The following is a 19427-nucleotide window of genomic DNA, read 5'->3' on the forward strand; positions in this document are numbered from 1 at the left end:
TGTCCATTCACACGGGACGGCCACGGCCCGGCCACACGGCTGCAGCCGGATCCCGCCACTGGAAGGGACGGCTGCCGGGCTGTGGCCATCCCTTCCATGATAAACTAGTGTGTGCGGCACGGCTCCCTGGCCGTGCGGGATTTCACCGTCCGGCAGGAGCCGGAGTGTGTGAAACCGGCCTAAGACTTCCAGCGCGAATTCTTTGAGCAAATGTGTAGACATTGGACGAGCAAGCTATATAGTGGGGTTATCGTTTATTAAACTGCTTGTAAGTCAGCTTGTAAGTCTTGTCTAACTTGATGGAAAACACAAAGTTGCTGAATTTCTTTTGGAAGCTCCGAGCAGAACTCAGTGCGGCCCAAATCATCCACTGCTCCTTGGCTATATGTATTTAAATACCCATCACCCAATGATGTAAAATCAGCTAACATGTGCACGTCCTATTTCCGCAACATAAGGGTGGGTGGAAGGGCCCAATGACAATTCCATCTTGCATCACCATTCATTAAACCCACCACTGAGAGTCAATAATATGTAAGATAAGTGGACTCGTCCTGAATTGCATACAACTGTTTGCACTCCACTTCTTGCTTCGGCAAAGTATTGCAAGTCAGTTGGTAATAATCACAGAGCTCAGGAATCCCACTGTTGAGAGTCAAATCCAGCTTCCTCGGTGCATTCATTGGCTTGTCTTTTTCACCTGGGTAAGAAACCTTGGCCATTGACAATGTATTTGTGTATTGCTTCCTCTCGCCTAACTTGCTGGAAAACAGAAAGTTGCTAATGTGTAGACATTGGACGATCAATCCATACAGTGGGGTTATCATTTATTAACTTGCTGGAAAACACAAAGTTGCTGAATTTCTTTTGGATGCTTGGAGCAGATCCCAGTGCTGCCCAAATCATCCGCTGCTCCTTGGCTATACGTATTTAAATACCCATCAACCAATAATGTAAAATCAGCTAACATGACATCCAACATTGCTAGGCACAGAGCCAAGTGGTATAAGACTTCCAGAGACAATTCTTTCAGCAAATGTGTAGACATTGGACGATCAAGCCATATATTGGGGTTATCCTTTATTAAAGTTTGCTTGCAAGGAAGGAATGAAACCTGTGAAGACGGCATGTTGAGATGTCGAGTCAAACATTCCTTAAGTGAACACGTACGATTAGGAAGGAAGCCCCCGGTTTCCATGAAGAACAGGTGTACATCTCCTACCTGTGTATCAAAGACATTGCAGAACCACCCCATATTGGTGGGAGGAGACATCCCCCAACCAGCGACAGTCATGGACCACATTTAGAAAGCTTTTGTCTTCAAGCAACATTTGTAGCCCGTTTCTGAAAACTCCAGGCCCCAAGAGAAGGACATCAAAAAAATAAACGTATCTTTTCGTAGCCACCTGCAGCCAGCACAACTTTCAATGGTGACACAAGTTCAGTCCCACTGCACCTAAGCTCAGGACTTTCTTGCTCTGTAGATGTCGAATTGCAGGACCAAGCATAGGCTGAAACTGGTCTGTCACAACATAGTCTGCATCTTCATCCTCAACTGCCAGTTTAATGGCATGTAGGATACTGTCATACATCCCATGAGGTGCAGGTAGATCAGGCTCTTTCACTTCCCCGTCAGGTTTCCCAGCATCTTCAACGCTCTCTTTCATTAGCTGCATTTTCTGGCTCTTGACTTGAAGGATCAGACGATTCTTCTTGGTTCCACTTTAAGAATGGTATGCCCAAAGAGGATTTTTGTTCCAGGCACTTCTTTCCCAGTTGCTAAATCCCTAACTTTTCTTAAAGTGATTGTACAGCTTGCATCAATACTCATTGGCATGCCCTGAAAGCATCTATTGGTGGTTGTACATTTGATATTCTTCCCAATGACCTTTGTTAGGAAGCTGCTATCAGTTACTACGTCCATGCTAAACGTGTATTACGGGCACAGGACAGAGCGCAGCCCACACCGCTGGCAGCCACTGAAAACAACCGCACCCTCCTAAAGACATTTTATGACAAATCCCCAAGGAGAGTCAAAGGGTGTTGGTGGTTGCGATGCCGGACCATCCCATCACTGTGGTGGAGGATTACTTTGGTGACAGCATCACCATCATCATTGGTAGACATGTCAGACAGTCCTTACCTGTACTTGCCGGACAAAAAAGGCAGTTTGGAAGCCCCTGTACAAAGTCAAACGGACTCTATTTTACCTGAATTGTCCCCCCTCCAGTGTGTACTCTGAAAGAGTTTTTAGTGTAGCGGGGAACCTGGTCAGTGAGCAGTGTAGAAGGTTGCTTCTGCAAAATGGGGAGAAGATGATGTTCATCAAAATGAATTGTATGAGGAAGACATCTTGCCTCGGAATCGGTACATCTGTCAGAATGAACTTAGGTCTACAGTCATTAGGTCGACCCCACGAGGTAGACTGTCAGGAAGGTCGACCTGACTTAAGGTCGACATGAGCCAAGGTCGACATGACTTAAGGTCGAATTTGCATAAAGGTCGACATGAGGAAGGTCGACTGGTCATAAGGTCGACATGGGTTTTTCACTGTTTTTTGATCCGAATGTCGACACAGTCGACATGGACACAGTTGGCAATGAGAATCGGACCCTCGCATTGCTCGCTTCGCTCGCGATGCTTTGGGCACGGTGCCTCGCTGCGCTCGGCACACTATTTTATTCTCCCACCACGCCCTAGTGGATGGTAGGGCATGAAATACCGCCTGTCGGCACATGTCGGCTCAAAAAACAGTGAAAAACCCATGTCGACCTTATGACCAGTCGACCTTCCTCATGTCGACCTTTATGCAAATTCGACCTTAAGTCATGTCGACCTTGGCCCATGTCGACCTTAAGTCAGGTCGACCTTCCTGCCAGTCGACCTAGTGGGGTCGACCTAATGACTGTAGACCTAAGTTCATTCTAATAGATGACCGCTTCCCTTGCCTCTATAGAGCCAGTTTGCACAGGGAGAGGTGAATTGCTTCTTTTTTTAGTAGTAATAGGTTGTTGGTTATAGCGCTCTGATCCCTGGTATGTGGGGGCAGCTTAACTGAGTTCTTTTTTTGTGAGGCCCAAGCAAACCAATCATTTCAGCCACAGTCGTATGGCAGACCCGAAATGATTGGTTTGTTTAAGTGTGCATGCCCTATTTACGCAACATAAGGGTGGGTGGGAGAGCCCAAGGACAATTCCATCTTGCACCTCTTTTTTTGCCATTATGTGCTTTTTGGGGCCTAGTTTTTCAAACAGCCATCCTGTCTGCTGCTGCTGCAGTGCCACTCCTAGACGAGCCACATGTTTGTGCCACCCACTTGTGTGGCTTAGCATAGTTATCCAGCTACCTCAGTGCAACTTTTTGCCCTAAAAACAATATTGTGAGGTGTAAGGTATTCAGAATAGACTGGACATGAGTGGAAATTAATGATATTGAGGTTAATAATAGCTTAGGAGCAAAAAAAAAAAACCCAAAATTCTGAAATTTAGCAGTTTTTTTGCTTCTTTAAAAAAAAATCAGAACCCAAACACGAAACACAAAACATGAAACACGAAAATGGTGGTGTTTTGGAACAGATCCAGATCCAAAACACTGCCCGAGATCCAGAGCCAAAACGTGTTTCACGGAACACGAAAAGTGACAGGTGCACATTCCTACTCAGAACCCACAGCACACAGCGATGTGTCAGCGGTGAGAACACTGGTCTTGTCTGACGATATTACCAGATTTATCCAGCATGCTGGATATTAATTGTCGGGCCGCACTATCACAATGCCTCTACACACGGAGTGATGTAGTGAGATCGCTTAGAAAATGCCCCTAAATCGCTAAATGTGTATGTTGATACATCGTGCAGCTTCGCATCCCCCATAGAAAGCGGGAATCACAGCATGGATTGGAGATTTGTGCTGTGGTCCCCCATTGATTAATTCCCCTTTGATACATACCCCTTTGATATTCAGGGGATACTTTATATTTGTGGCTAATGGGATTTAGCTGCAAAAATTGTTTGATAAATGTGCCCCATTCTCTTGAATCCCCTTGCCGGCAGATTAGGGGGGTTATTCTCATCTGCTTGGTTCGCACTGAGGACTGGTGTTTTCATATGCTGGGTGCGGACAGGCACAGCAAACTATTCGTTTTCATCCTGTTCGAACCCACCAGTGCGGGCGGGAGGAGTAGGGTGGCGGGAACGCCCAGCGTTTCATGGGTGTTACCATGAAAATGCTGGGTGTTCCCCAGGAAATTAGGCATCGATTAATGCCAGATGTCAGCTGTCCGCCCTGTTCCCGTACAAGGAACACGCAAAGCTAAGGCACCTGAGAGTGCCTTAGTTTTGCGTTTACATTCCAAATCATTCGATGGCCCTACCATCCACTAGGATGTGAAGAGAGAAGAGATTAGTGTGCAGAGCGCAGCGAGCCATGCGAGGGGAGGTGGTGCACCAATATGGTGTCCATGTCGATCATACTGACATTCGGGACAAAACAAAAAGTGAAAAAAGCCATGTTGACCTTTTGACTGTCAACCTAATACTTGTGTCAACCTTCCATCCAATGTCGGACTGGGACATGAAGGGCCCACCAGGGAAATGCACTCACAGGGGCCCACCAAGGGCGTGGTCTTTTTGAAGGGGTGTGGCCACCTTACCAGAGAGGAGTGGCTATACACTATGCGATTTTGGGCCAATTTCATCCGATTTCGGCACTCTGGGCCGATAATCAGGCAAAATCGGCCCAAAATCGCAGGTGTGTGACATCTGATCCGTAAATCCCCCACCCTAATAATAATGCACATAGGTCCCACAGATAATAATACAGCAAATAGCCCCCACAGATAATACAGCACATAGGTCCTCCACACTCAGATAATAGTACAGCACATACTGTAGGTCCCCCCACTCAGATAATAGTACAGCACATAGGTCCCCCATATAATACATTACATAGGTTCCCCCACTCAGATAATAGTACAGCGCATAGGTCCCCCCCACTCAGATAATAGTACAGCACATACTGTAGGTCCCCCACATATAAAACAGCACATAGCAGAGCAAACAGCACTAATATATATGCTTCTCTTTGCATATATATATATATATATATATATATATATATATATATATATATATATGCAAAGAGAAGTAAATGAAGCGCACAATCAGTAATATAATATAACACGATTTTACTTATAAAATACTGACGTACATTTAGGGTAAAAACAGCAATGCTTGCCAGGGAGTAGTCGGGCAGTGCGTCAGGAAGGTACAGATGTAACAGCCGTAGGCGGTGATCAGTCGCCGGCAGGAACCTCGTCAAACAACCGCTCACTCGGGTCAACTCCTTCAGATCGACATGGACTGCAGAGACGCCACAACGTCGGGATCACTGGAAGCCACGCCCAACGCGTTTCGTCACAGGTTCGGACTTCGTCCGGGGTCACCTTCTTCAGGTGGCCTAATTTAGGGGGCATGGCCTACACTCGCGGCTCTCTCGCGAGGCCACGCCCCCATTTTGCCGCTATGGGGGCATGACCCAGAGGCTCTGTGAGCCTCTAGCCATGCCCCCAGCCCCCTGGCTGCGGGAATAGACGCTTTTATTCCCCGCTGCTTAGCAGCCGACAGGGGGGACTCCCAACAGCCCCCCCTCACCGCGGGACACTGCCGCCCGTGGGTGGGACAGTGGGACAGGCCCTAATAATCGGGACTGTCCCGCTAAAATAGGGACTGTTGGGAGGTAGGCAGAAACGGGCCTGCATTAGGAGGAGATGCAGGTCCTGATATGCCACATGGAGTATTATGGGGTTGCTCCAAGGTAGGTAGCTCTTAGTCTAGATTTTTATTTTACCATTGTATACCTTATTTCTGTGTATTGTTTGTCTCACAAATGGGGCCTGATTCAGAGTTGTACAATATTGCACAGCCTCAGGAAAGCGGTAATATGCTTATGCAGCAGGAGGTGTCTGGTGTAAATAGACACCTCCTGTCTGCTTCTGTGATCTAGTTTTCTGTCTCAAGATGAACCATTGGATCATTCTGCATCAGGGATTAAAGTGGCGGGGAATGGGGTGGAACTGAGTTCCACCACCTGTAATGGCAGGTGGAACTAGTTCCACTTCCGGGTGTGGATTATTAGATAGACCAGTGATGGCTAACCTTGACACTCCAGATGTTGTTGAACTACACATCCCAGCATGCCCTGTGTAGTTCAACAACAGCTGAAGTGTCAAGGTTAGCCATCACTGTGATAGACAGTGTCTATATCTGGGGTAGCCAACTCCAGTCCTTGAGAGCTACCAACAATTAATGTTTTGCAGGTCTCCTCACAGAAACGCAAGTAAAGTAATTAGCGCCACCTGCGGATCTTTTAAAATGTGTTAGTGAGTAATGAGTGCACCTGTGTGAACTGTTGGTAGCTCTCGAGGACCGGAGTTGGCTACCACTGGTCTAGATAGATAGTAGGTCTACCCCAAAAGTTTGATATGCAATAGGTCAACAGGGTCAAAAGGTCGACAGGGTCAATAGGTCAACACAGTCAGAATGTTGACATGAAAAAAGATAGAAACATGAAAAAGTTAAAATTAGGTTTTCAAATTTTTTTTGTGTCAGTGTCACCATGGACCCACATTTTGAGTAACGCATACACTCGCATCGCTCGCCATGCCTCAGACTCAGTAAGGCACTGAGTCTGAGGCATGGCGAGCGATGCGAGTGTAGCACTTTGCAGCACGGATGGTGTAATGGTTAGCATTACTGCCTCACAGCGATGAGGTCATGGGTTCGATTCCCACCATGCCCCCCCCCCCAAATTTTTTTTTTTATAAACCTCATGTCGACCGTGTCATGAGTCTACATTTTTATCCCTGTTGACCTATTGCATGTCGATCTTCTGGGGTAGACCTATTGACTGTCTATCTAGAAACTGTAGATCTATCAACCGAAACCACAACTTTCACAATGGCCCGCACAGTAATTCCAGCAGAAAAAAAACCCCACACCACCCATAGCAATAGATGATGCAGGCAGCGCTAGTGCCACTGACAAACTGCAGCCATCTCCTGGAGGGACACAGAGTGATGCGGGAGCTGCTGGAGAGACACAAAGAGCCTGCAAAGCTGATGGAGGGACACAGGGCATTGAGCTGTTGAAGAAACACAGGCGGTGAGATAATGGAGTGATAGAGGCAGAGATGTGTATAAATGGGACTACTATGTGCATTATGTGTATAAGCGGAACTACTATTGTGGACATGTGTATAAGGGAACTACTGATGACATTATGGGGGAAATTTACTAAAGGAAATTTGTAAAAAAAATAGGTGTATTTGTATCCAGAAATACACTTATTTTTGACATTTACTATCCCGAAAATACGGCAATTCGTAATCGTATTGATGTGCTATCAATACAAATACAAATTGCCGTATTTTCGGGACAGTAAATGTCAAAAATAAGTGTATTTCTGGATACAAATGCACCTATTTTTTACACATTTCCTTTAGTAAATTTCCCCCTATGTATATAAGCGACACTACTGTGGGCATTATGTGTAAGAGGCATTACTACTGTGGGAATTGTGCATAAGATGCACTACTGTGTGCATTGCATAAAAAGGACACTACTGTGTGCCATATGCACTGAAACTAGAGGGAGGAAGATTCAGGGGAAATCTGAGGAAGAATTACTTCACAGAAAGAGTAGTAGATAAGTGGAATAGCCTCCCATCAGAGGTGGTAGAGGCAAATACAGTAGTACAATTTAAACATGCTTGGGATAGGCATATTGATATCCTTACAAAAAATAAGGATCAAATATGGTTTGAGGTAACATGTTTAAAAAAGGGGCAGACCAAATGGGCCAAGTGGTTCTTATTTGCCGTCAAATTCTGCTTCTATGTTTCATAACCTGTATATAGGGTACTACTGTGTAGAGTAATGTAAATAAGGAGCACTACTGAGTTATGTAATGTGAATAAGGGGCACTACTGAGAGACATAGCATGAATAAGGACACTACTATGTGCTGAAATATGAATCAGGGGAACTCCATGCAGTGTAATGTGAAGAAGATTGTTCTACTGTGTGACATAATTCGATTTGGGCACTAACCCTTTATAAAGTATGGGATGTAGGCATGGGTGTAACTCCTAGAGGAAATGGAGGCGCCAGCCTCCTAGCTCCAAGCCCTGAAAGGGCACCTGCATGTACAGCAGCACCTGTGCGGTTCACAGCGGGATCCAAGTGTAACCAATGCTCTTGCAATGGAGCTCTGTGGTGCACCTGCCTGTAGTTAATTGGCTCTATACCAGGAGCCCCGCTAACATCTGCAATGCAATAACATCTACCAGGCCCCTGCCTAGTACCACTCAGCTTGCACTGCAGCAAGCAAATGCTGCTTCACTCTGAGATGATACACATAGGTGAATGTTGGCACACACATATTTGGGGTGGGGAGTACCAAACTCCAACTTGCCTCTGGGCGACTGAGGTAAACTTTCGCCCCTGGATGTAGGGCACAAATTTGTCATTTGTAATGGGTGCAGACAACCTTAGAATTGGCCCTGACCACCTAATGGTTGGGAGGGGGGACGTAGGAAAAATGAGTTCCACCACTTCTCCAGGACCATTTTAATCCTGCTCTGCATGACAATATCAGATCTGCAGCTAAAGATAGTAAATCTGTGTCAACAGATTCAGACACTGACTTTGGCACTCCTACAAAACTAATGAGACACTTCTGTTTTGGGGAACGGACCGGGTGGCAACCCCATTTCACCCCAAACACCCTGAGTCTGTCAGGCTGGAGCATAGAGCGCACTGCACACAAGAACGCAGGACCTGTTCTGCACATGTGCAGCGACCCCACTGCAATCTTGTTAGTATACAAGTCAGAATCAGGCCCCTCTATATACAGCACCCAAGATGGCTGCCTCATCTGGCGCGCTCTTGTTTAGGATAAATAGCTCGACATGATCTTTGTTTGTTTTTTTATGCCAATATCTTCCTAGCCTAACATTTGCATCAGCATAATTGGAGTTTAAAATGTCTTAATCCTAACAGCTAATAAGCATTAAGATAATATAGTGTAGTGTATAATAAGTTGTCAAGCTTTATTCCAACATTATTACAGTATATAGGTTTAGGTATGGTTACATTAAAATGCTACAGATGTAGTTAGGTGCAAAATGGCACATGCACACTAGTCAAAGGGTGGATAAAAACTTGAAACAACATTTTATTGATGCAAAGCAAATAAATACAACTGACAGCCTTCAGTATTTGGCAATTTCTACTGATAGAGTTGAAAAAGTTCACATAAAGATTGCGGATTAACAGACAATGACGCAGAAACTAAGAGCTAGACATATTTAGGTGAAAAAGGGTATTTCTAGTGCAGTCACATTGATAGTTGTTATTAATGTCTATCATTTGAGGTGCAGACTTTTGTGTCTCCTTTGTCTTTGTTCTGCCTTGTCTGGTTTCTGCCACAGACACAATCTGCTCACACACCCAATGTAATTCCATAACAGACCTATCATGCCATTTTATAAATACTGCACTCTTCCTTGTTCCTATGGAAACTGTTGCTGTGGGTTGACAGAGCTGCTCGTGGTTGCTATTGGACAGCCGCTGGTTCTCTGTTTCTATGGAATCCCCATCACATCATCTCATTGCTATAGGACCTTGGCCTGAATCAGGACCAGTCTCCACTGTTACCACGGGCACACATTCTCCCCATCTGTCTGGCTAAACACAGATATTACCTCTTGCCTGTTGCTGTGGTAAGAAATAAGCAAAACAACAATCTTATCAGAAGCATGTTTTTTCCAGAACTGAAAACAAACAAACAAAAAGCTCTGTGGCATAAATTCTGTCACATGAGCAGTATGGTTAATCTTGTTTTCCTATGCTAATTTGCTATTTTAAATCACTATTTCCCTTGCATTATTATGCATAACTATTTCCTTTCTATTAAGTGTTTTGGGAACTAATGTCAATATTAAGCATCCAGAAAACAAATAAAGATATATAGCTTTGAAAGAACAAAGAGTGTAAAAAACTTCCTTGTGTTAGTAAATAATATGCTATTTCTGAAAGAAGTCCTTAATGTATTTGAACCTATATTTTTCATTTTTAGTTTATCTGTCTTACTGTTATGACCCCCCCCCCCTATGCAAAAATACAAATTACAGTCGCTAATATTTTACTTCCGATTCCAAGCGAAGTATCACTTTTATTGTGACTGTCCCACATAATTGTAGGCAATGAGTTAGTAGCAAAAGCAACTCACATTTTTCGCACATTCCCAGTGGGAATTTCCCACCCTTATGCAGCCATAGACATTTCCCGAAGTGCATGTACCCATATCAGCAGCAGTGCAGATCATAGGGTTGGATACTTTTTATACTAGATGCCGATCCCATCGCACGCAAAACACATGCAATTTGCATGCGGTACGATCGGGACCAAAATTCATTACTATTTTTGCAGCATGTATGGGCACCTTTAGACAGGGGAGGATTAGGGTTGAGAGTGCCCCTAGACACAACAATAATGCCCCCAACCCCCCCCCCCCCCCCCCACTACCTAATTGTATTATTTTTATTGATTACTTATAAGTCCTCATTGGGTGATAGCCAATTTAATGGATTCATTAACTGCCATTTTTATTATGTAGACATATTTACTAAGTAATAGAGTTTACAGGGGCAGTATCTGCATGTCCTATCCATTTGCACTCTATTCTAGGTGGTATATGGTACAGTACAGTGGATATTTTGCAGCTGCTGGTACATTTCAGGCTGACAGTACTATCACAGGCATCCAAGTGCCACCCCCAAACATGTGCTACTCCTAGGCACGCACCTCCTGTACTTAATGGGAAGTTCGGCAATGCAGTTAGATTGACAGTGTCTATGTTGACCCCAAAAGGTTAACATACACAAGATCGACATTGCAAAAAGGTTGACACGAGGACAAGTTTATTTGGCGTGGATTTGTAGATGTTGAGCACATGGACTCCAAATGAGTGTACCACGTCCATTAGCATGGCTCATTCCACTACCGCTTTGCATGGCTCACAACACTAACACTGCGCTCAGCACACTTTACTGCTCCCAATCAAAGACCACGTGGATGGTAAAGTAGGTACTTGTTTCCTATCTGGGCGCCCACAATTTTAATCGCGGGCATCGGGGGTAAAATCGGGGCCATCGCGGGCATCGCGGCCGATAAAAAATCGGGTGCGATGTGCCAGACGCGATGCCCGCGATTTTCCCATAGAGAACAATGTTAAATGCCTCAATTTACCCGCGATGACCACGATTTACCATAGGAAACAATGTTAAATGGATCAATTTACCCAAATCAGCATAGGAACAATAGTAAATGGGCCAAAAACACCCCTGAACACTGAAATGTCCCCCCAAAAGTAGTTGACGCCACCCCGCCATCAACGTGAACCCGAAGCGTGGCGAGCGCAGCGAGGCCGCGAGGGGCGGCGGTACGCGTCCTCCGACCTTTTCATGCCCTACTATCCACTAGGGCGTGGAGTGAGAATAGAATAGTGTGGCGAGCGTAGCGAGCCACCGAGCCCGAAGCGTGGCGAGCGCAGCGAGCCCCGCGAGGGGACGCGGATACCTTCACAGGTAAACGCGTCCCTTCGCGGGCTTCCCAGGTGTCCGCGTCGCCATGGACACCTGGGAAGCCCGCGAGGGGACGCGTATAACTGTGAAGGTATCCGCGTCCCCTCGCGGGGCTCGCTGCGCTCGCCACGCTTCGGGCTCGGTGGCTCGCTGCGCTCGCCACACTATTCTATTCTCACTCCACGCCCTAGTGGATAGTAGGGCATGAAAAGGTCGGAGGACGCGTACCGCCGCCCCTCGCCACGCTTCGGGTTCACGTTGATGGCGGGGTGGCGTCAACTACTTTTGGGGGGACATTTTTATGTTCAGGGGTGTTTTTGCCCCATTTCCCATTGTTCCCTATGATAATTTGGGGAAATTGATCCATTTAACATTGTTTCCTATGGTAAATCGCGGTCATCGCGGGTCAATTGGGACATTTAACATTGGTCCCTATGTAAAATCGCGGTAATCGCGTCGGTCGCATCGCATGTCATTATAATGACATGCGATGTACCCGCGATGCCCGCGATGGGCGCCCAGATATTAAACAAGTACCGTAAAGTATAAAAAAGTTACAAAAACCCAAACTGACTTTTTCATGTGTCAACCATTTGACCATGTCAACATTTTCCCCATGTTGACCATTTGCATGTTGACTATATGATGTTGACCTATTGACCAGATACAGAACAGCAGCTCGTGATTGAAAGCAATAGAACCACCCACTCACCCCCATGGCAATTAGTTATGATGATTTGAGCACCGTCCAGCAGGCAGGTGAAGCATTGGCGCCTATTATGGGAATGCAGAACTGTTCTATTTAGCTGATAGCAGGAAAAATCAGAATTCAGCCTTTGTCTAATTGGCCCGATACTAAAAAGTCACCCTAATCCAGTGGTGTCACTTGCCCCTATGACACCCAGTGCTGCACTTAGAGATCTCAACCCAAAAAAGGGACATGGCTTTCCGGAGGCACCATGGTTTCGAACCCGGGGAGTGCTGTTGCTGCAAGTGCTGTCGCCTACACCGTGATAGAACCCGGGTGCTGCACATAATTTTACATAGCTTGTGTAACTGACCAGGAGCCAGCACTTTGGTGTCACCACTCAGTGGGTTACACCCATGTGTGGCCAATACCCCCCTGATGCCACTGCCCAATACATGGGTTCCCAAGCCAGACTAACAGTCCAGGTTTTAATGATAGCCATAGTTAAGCATGTGTGGCTTAATTAGGAGCCCAGTTATTTTGATTTAACCATCAGTTCTAAAGCATGGATAGCATTGAAACTAGTGGTAGAGGTTGGAATTCAGGGGTAGAAGTATGAAGCAGTTATATGGGAGGAGAAGTAATAAAGAGCCTGGTACTTTATCACCGGCCAATCAGCTCCTGACTGTTGAGTTACATGCTGGGTTTAAAAAGGGAGAGTCAGGAGCTGATTGGCCAGTGATAAAGTAGTATGCACTTTATCACTTTTCCTCCCTTATCACTGCTTCATACCTCTACAGCCAGGTCCATTCCACACATATGCTGGTGGCTGAGATCACTAAGGCAAGTGCCGGTTAAGGATGGCCATCGACCATCGATGACTCCTAATCATCGATGGTTTATAGCCGATGTAGAATAGCTTTGCCATCAATGGGGGAGAACCAGATGGATTCTCTCCATCGATGGCAAGCATAACAGAATAGTTTTTTGTATTTTTTTCTTGCCAAGGGGCCAGAATATGGATTATAGCTCTGCCCCTGACACCCATGAAGCCCCGCCCCAGGTTCCGATTGGCCCACAGGTCAATCATTTAAAGAAAATAGATAGCCATCGATGGTCATCCATTGCATAGCATACCACCATTGATGGCCTTTTGCACTATTATCGGGATATGGTCATTTGGTCTACAGCATGACGGTCAACAAGCATTGGTTCGACATGGGTCTAGGTCGACACAAACATTAGGTCAACAGTGACTAGGTCGACAGGCAAAAGGTCAACATGGGGTTTTTCACAGTTTTTTGAGCCGACAGGCGTTATTTCATGTGCTACCATCCACTAGGGCAGGGGTTCTCAAACTCGGTCCTCAAGACCCCACACAGTTCACATTTTCCAGGTCACCCAGCAGGCGCACAGGTGCACTCATTACTGACTGACACATTTTAAAAGAGCCACAGGTGGAGCTAATTAGTTCACTTGTGATTATGTGAGGAGACCTGCAAAACGTGCACTGTGTGGGGTCCTGAGGACCAAGTTTGAGAATCTGTGCACTAGGGCGTGGTGGGAGAATAAAATAGTGTGCCCGAAGCATTTCAAGCGATGCAGTGCACTTTTGACTGTGTCCATGTCGACTGTGTCGACATTCTGGTAATAAAAGCGATTAACCCCATGTCGACATTTTGACTGTCGACCTAGACACTGTCAACCTAATGACCTGTCGACCTTGTCCCATGTTGACCTAGTGGTGTGTTGGCCATCCCGAGTGCTGGGCAGCCTATCACTGACAGTGACAAGCTGGGGAGGGGGTGTCATCTATTCATACAGTAATACCCTTTTACACTAAAAACCCTGGTCGGACCCTGGTCTTTGAACGCTGGAGTTTCCAGGGTCTGACCCTGCTTTATACCCCATTTACACAGCACTTCGACCTGGGTCTGCACCATTTACACTGAACCTGGGTCAGCCCTGCCTTTTCTTGTGGATGTCGTTAAAATTGACCCATGGTAGTTTATCTGAGGCAGATTTAGGGAGGAGCTCATGGCCAAGCACTCGTTACCTATGCTTAAATATATTATTATTGATCACGTGCCCAGTAATATCCGACGAGGCAACCGTGCATTAAAATTGTTAAGATGTGAGGCTCGGTGGATCCACAGACTCAATACCCTGGCACCCAGAGGGTTAAATGAGTCTGCTGGACTCCACTGTTTCATTTAGCTATGGTACTCCGGTAACAATTATTATTATTTTTTGAGTCAAACACAGAATGGTCTTGTCATTCTGGGCCTTATTCTGCTTGGTGCGGTCCGTTCCGAATATTTTCGGAGGGCGCATTTTAGCCGTCTGCGCATGCGTAGGCAACGCAATGCACATGTGCAACGTAGTGTCTCCGCACTCGTTCTCGCCAATACCGTCCAGAAATTTGCACCGAATTGGCTCGGGAAATATGGGTGTAATATGGGCGTCATGTGGGCGTACACAAGGGCGCGGTTTCAAAGTGGGCAAAACTGGGCGTAAATCTGGGCGTACACGTGGGAGTGGGTCCAATTCCCGCTATGGCCGTCACCATGTGGAGTTTGTATATTCTCCCCGTGCTTGCATTGGTTTCCTCTGGGTACTCAGATTTTCTCTCGCAATCCAAAAATATACTGGGAAATGAATTGTCTCCCATTGTCTTTTGCCATTGATGGAGGAGAAACCATTGATGGTCATCAATTGACTAGTATGTTGGCAATGATGGCAACCAGACCAATGGCCATCCCTAGAAAGGGGTACATAACCCCTTACTGAAAAGACTACATAAGCCCTTACTCAAAGGAGTACATAACCCCCTTATCGAGGGGACTATGTAAAAACCGGACCCGGACTAAACCCTGGACCGCCGGACAGGACATCAAAATCTGCAGTCCGGAGCTTGTAGGGTCCGGTCCGGAGGGTGTCCTGTCCGGGTGGTCCGGTTTTTGCTACATGCCCAGACCATACAGGGAGGCTTTATTCTACCCCTCCTCCTCTACTTGGTGACAGGTGTGATAGGCAGCCCCCCCGGACAGGACACCCCCCGGACCGGAGGCTACAAGCTACAAAATGCAGAGTTTGATGTCCGGTCCGGCGGTTTTGTCCTGGTCCGGTTTTCACCCATACCCCTTATCGAGTGATAAAGGGGTTATTCATACTTGCCTACCTGACCCTCTCCATGAGGGAGAAAATGCTCTGTTCCTGGACTTCCCTGGTAATGTATGATTGCTATCACCTGTGGGGAGCTAGGTAATTGATAAGAAAGGTGTTTCACCACAGGTGATGGCAATCATACATTACCAGGGAAGTCCAGGAACAGAGCATGAAATTAATTTTAAATGACTTTTATTGAGATATAGGGGCCCATTTATCAAACCATATTTGTGTCTAAATCCCCGAAAACACACGGTTTAGCCGCAAATATTAAGTATGTCCTAAATGTATCAAAGGGGGACCGCAGCAGGAATCTCTGATCCCTGCTGCGATCCTCCCTACAGCGCCGCCGGCCGCATCCCCCATAGGTTCCCTTAAAATTGATACATTCGCCCGATGTGATCGCATTTTACAATGCGATCCTGGGCGGAATATTCATTTCATTGTAAATGCGATCATGATAAATGGGCCCCATAAAGAGAAACAGAAAGGGAATGGTCTCTGACATGCTGAATACTAGTGTTTCTGTGCTTACAAACAAAACACTCAAGAACACTTACATTTGGCAGGTGTACTTACTATGTGCTGTGCTTTTACATTATGTTTATTGCCTGGAGTGTATGTAACAAACCACCATTACATATACTAACATGGGCACTGCAAATGACAGCCGAACTGTACGTGAGAATGAGGCAGCACGGTGTAGGAGCAGCAGCGGCTGTATAACTAGGACTGGACGTAACGTGAGATGCACAGGAATCTGCTAAAACGTACATCGCACAGATGTTCTGCATGGACACACGTACATTGCCGCTTACTGTCACATGCAGTTGTTTTACATCCTAATATCATCTTTTGTTAGCGTCTCCGTTGCTAGGAAATGACTCGTTGTCAAGGGCTGATCTTTCATCCAAAGAACCGCCTCCCCATGTCCATGGCAAGTCAGCCCGCCCGCAGCTGCAGTAGACGCCGAGAAGATGGCGGCGCACAGTGCGAAACGCTGCCTGCCTCTCGTGGTTATTCTAGGGGCCACTGGGACTGGCAAATCCAAATTAGCTCTGCAACTGGGCCAGACTCTTGGAGGGGAAATCATCAGCGCAGACTCCATGCAGGTGATAAGGACAGGAAGGAATGACGTGCTTGCTAAATATTATTGTTGTTCCTAGTATTAACTCATGTCTGCATTCCCAATATATTCAAGAAATAACCATTTTATTATAGTAGAGTTTACCAATGGTTACTGTACTGCATACACGGATTAAACATTGTTTATGACGATTTGTTTTCCTACAGAAACAGATCTCCTAACACTAACAGCAGATGGTTTAAGTTCAGGACTTGGGACCCCATGGATTACATAATTTAACTGCTTCAGAACTGGGACTATGTAAAAACCGGACCGGACTAAACCCCGGACTGCCGGACAGGACATCAAAATCTGCAGTCCGGAGCTTGTAGGGTCCGGTCCGGGGGGGTGTCCTGTCCAGGGGTGTCTTGTCCGGGGGGGTCCCTGTGATAGCTATCACCAGGGACATGGTGGAGGGGAGATCACAGCTCCCCGGCTGGTCCGGACCGTCCGGTTTTTGCTACATGCCCGGACCATACAGGGAGGTTTTTTCTACCCCCCCTCCTCTACCTGGTGACAGGTGTGACAGGCAGCCCCCCCGGACAGGACACCCCCGGACAGGACACCCCCCGGACCGGAGGCTACAAGCTACAAAATGCAGAGTTTGATGTGCGGTCCGGAGGTTTTGTGTTGGTCCGGTTTTCACCCATACCCTTCAGAACTTCCTTTAAACTTGTTCAGAACATAAAAAAGTGTATCCTTGCCACTTCACTCGCCAGTCGCCACTCTTTGGGCACAGCGTCTTGTTGATTTAGGTTACTGTGCCCATTAGATGTTCACATAGATAGTGACCAGTTCACTAGTCAATGTGTAAATGAAAAGATTTTTTTATTTTTACTATTCAAAGACCTATTTATTATTATTTATACTAAACCCTCTATAAAGAATGCTAATAATTCACTTTAGTCCTTTACCCAGTAGACTAGAGCTTACAGGTGAATTGGCATACGTATGTACAAAGAATTGCGGAAGTGTCTTTTTCAATGTGTTTTTTAAATATACATCACAGTGGGGGTAATCATTTTCCAAATTATTATTCCTGCTGTTTACTAAATGTTACTCTCAGGGACATCGATAATTGCTGTCCCTGCGAGTTATATCCTAGGGGTATTTGTCGGAGTCTTTCACATTCTCCTTTGAGGAAACGGATACAACTCACGTGTATAGTCTTTTTCAGGAAGCTGCAGGAAATGAATCATAAGTAGGGATGGCCATCGACCATTGATGATTAGAAATCATCGATGGTTTATGTCCAATGTCGAATAGTTTTGCCACCAATGGGGGAGAACAGATGGTTTCCCATCATCGATGTAAAGCTTAAACAAATAGTTTTGTTTTTTGCATTTTCCCTAAAGTGTCGGGACACGGAGCATAGCTCCGCCCGCAAAGCCCCGCCCCTGCATTGTGATTGGCCCACAGGCCACTCAATCACAGAAAATGGATGACCATCGATATACAAAAACATTGATGGTCATCCATTGAATAGTTATACACTATCGATGGCCAGTTGCACTTTTGCCATCGATGGCAACCATCGGTGGCAAAGGCAACGATGGCCATCCCTAATCGTAAGATCCCTTTCCTTAAGCTGGCCATACATCAGAAAGATATTGTACCCAATCATACAATCTCAATTGATTGTAAGATGGATTGTATGCAGATTGTGTGCACATCTTGTGTACACAATCCTACAATCAATCATAAGATGGATTGTATGACTGATTGTATGATGGATTGTATGCAGATTGTGTGCACATCTTGTGTACAAAATCATGCAGCAGATGGATTGTATGACTGATCATATGATCGATTGTGTGTAGATTGTGTGTCCAAAAACCACCAAGGACTGCTGGGGATTTCAAGGGAAATTGTACACAATCATGAGTGCAATCGATCTTAAGATCGATCTTTCTGATGTATGGCCAGCTTTAGACTATGCTCCATAGCCTTTACCCTCTCTATACTATGGGGTCGTTTCCTTAATACCCGAAGGGTGCGAGTTGCTGTTCAGGTGCTGTTTTAAGTTTTTTAACGCTGAAAATGGCACCTTCACAACGTCAAATTTGCTGAAAAGTGCTCGCACCCCTATGGAGGTGCAAGCACTTTTTAGCTAATTCGGCCCACTGTAAAATGTGCCCGATGTCAAGATTTATTTATACTAGCGAATCATCCGCACCCTTCGGGTGTAATAGAATGGACCCCCTACATATGGCTATCTGCTGTATTCTATTACTATATACTATATATCTACCTGCTGCGTACCCTCACTATATACTTTACACACCTACCCGCTGTCTACCCTCACTATATACTGTAACATTAATAAGGGGTTATACTGTGAATTGAGGGAGGGGGGTGTACTAAATTACTGTCTTGCCCCTGGTGACAAAAATCCTAATTACAGCCCTGCTTACGGCTACCTATTTAAATTCCACAGTTCTCCTCTTCCAAAAATTGTTATGAACCAGTCAGAAGAATGAAAAGATGATGCCTGAGACATGAGACTGACTGAGGCAGCTCTGAAGTGAATGAGAGGTCATGTACTGTATTTCAGGATTGCCGACCCTCCCGGAATTACCGGGAGTCTCCCGAAAATCGTGTCCCCCTCCCGGCCCCCCGGATGGGGTGGGCAACCCTCCCGGAATCAGGGGGACCCCCACTGAGCCCCCCCGATCGCGGCATTTAAATGCCGCTATCCGCGGGTCTCAGAGGAGGGGGCGGAGCTAAAAGGACACACACGTGTCCTTTTAGCCCCGCCCCTTTCATGGAGATCAGTGATTTAGACTATTTCCCGTAATGGGGGCA

At 46.0% G+C, this 19427-nt stretch overlaps 1 protein-coding gene and 1 pseudogene across 1 annotated transcript in view; one reads left to right on the forward strand and one right to left on the reverse strand.

Moving 5' to 3' along the window:
• Positions 1-247: 247 nt before the first annotated feature.
• Positions 248-1924, reverse strand: LOC146058490 (piRNA biogenesis protein EXD1-like; annotated as a pseudogene).
• Positions 1925-16245: 14321 nt separating this feature from the next.
• TRIT1 (tRNA isopentenyltransferase 1) overlaps positions 16246-19427 on the forward strand; it is a 31742-nt gene continuing 28560 nt past the window's right edge. The window contains exon 1 of the mRNA XM_083173791.1: positions 16246-16608. Within this exon, the coding sequence (XP_083029917.1) occupies positions 16474-16608 (135 nt within the window). The 5' untranslated portion in view covers positions 16246-16473. The remainder of the gene's footprint in view (positions 16609-19427) is intronic.

The sequence above is a fragment of the Crinia signifera genome, chromosome 2, assembly GCF_055691185.1.
Source record: "Crinia signifera chromosome 2, ASM5569118v1, whole genome shotgun sequence".
Lineage (NCBI taxonomy): Eukaryota > Metazoa > Chordata > Amphibia > Anura > Myobatrachidae > Crinia > Crinia signifera.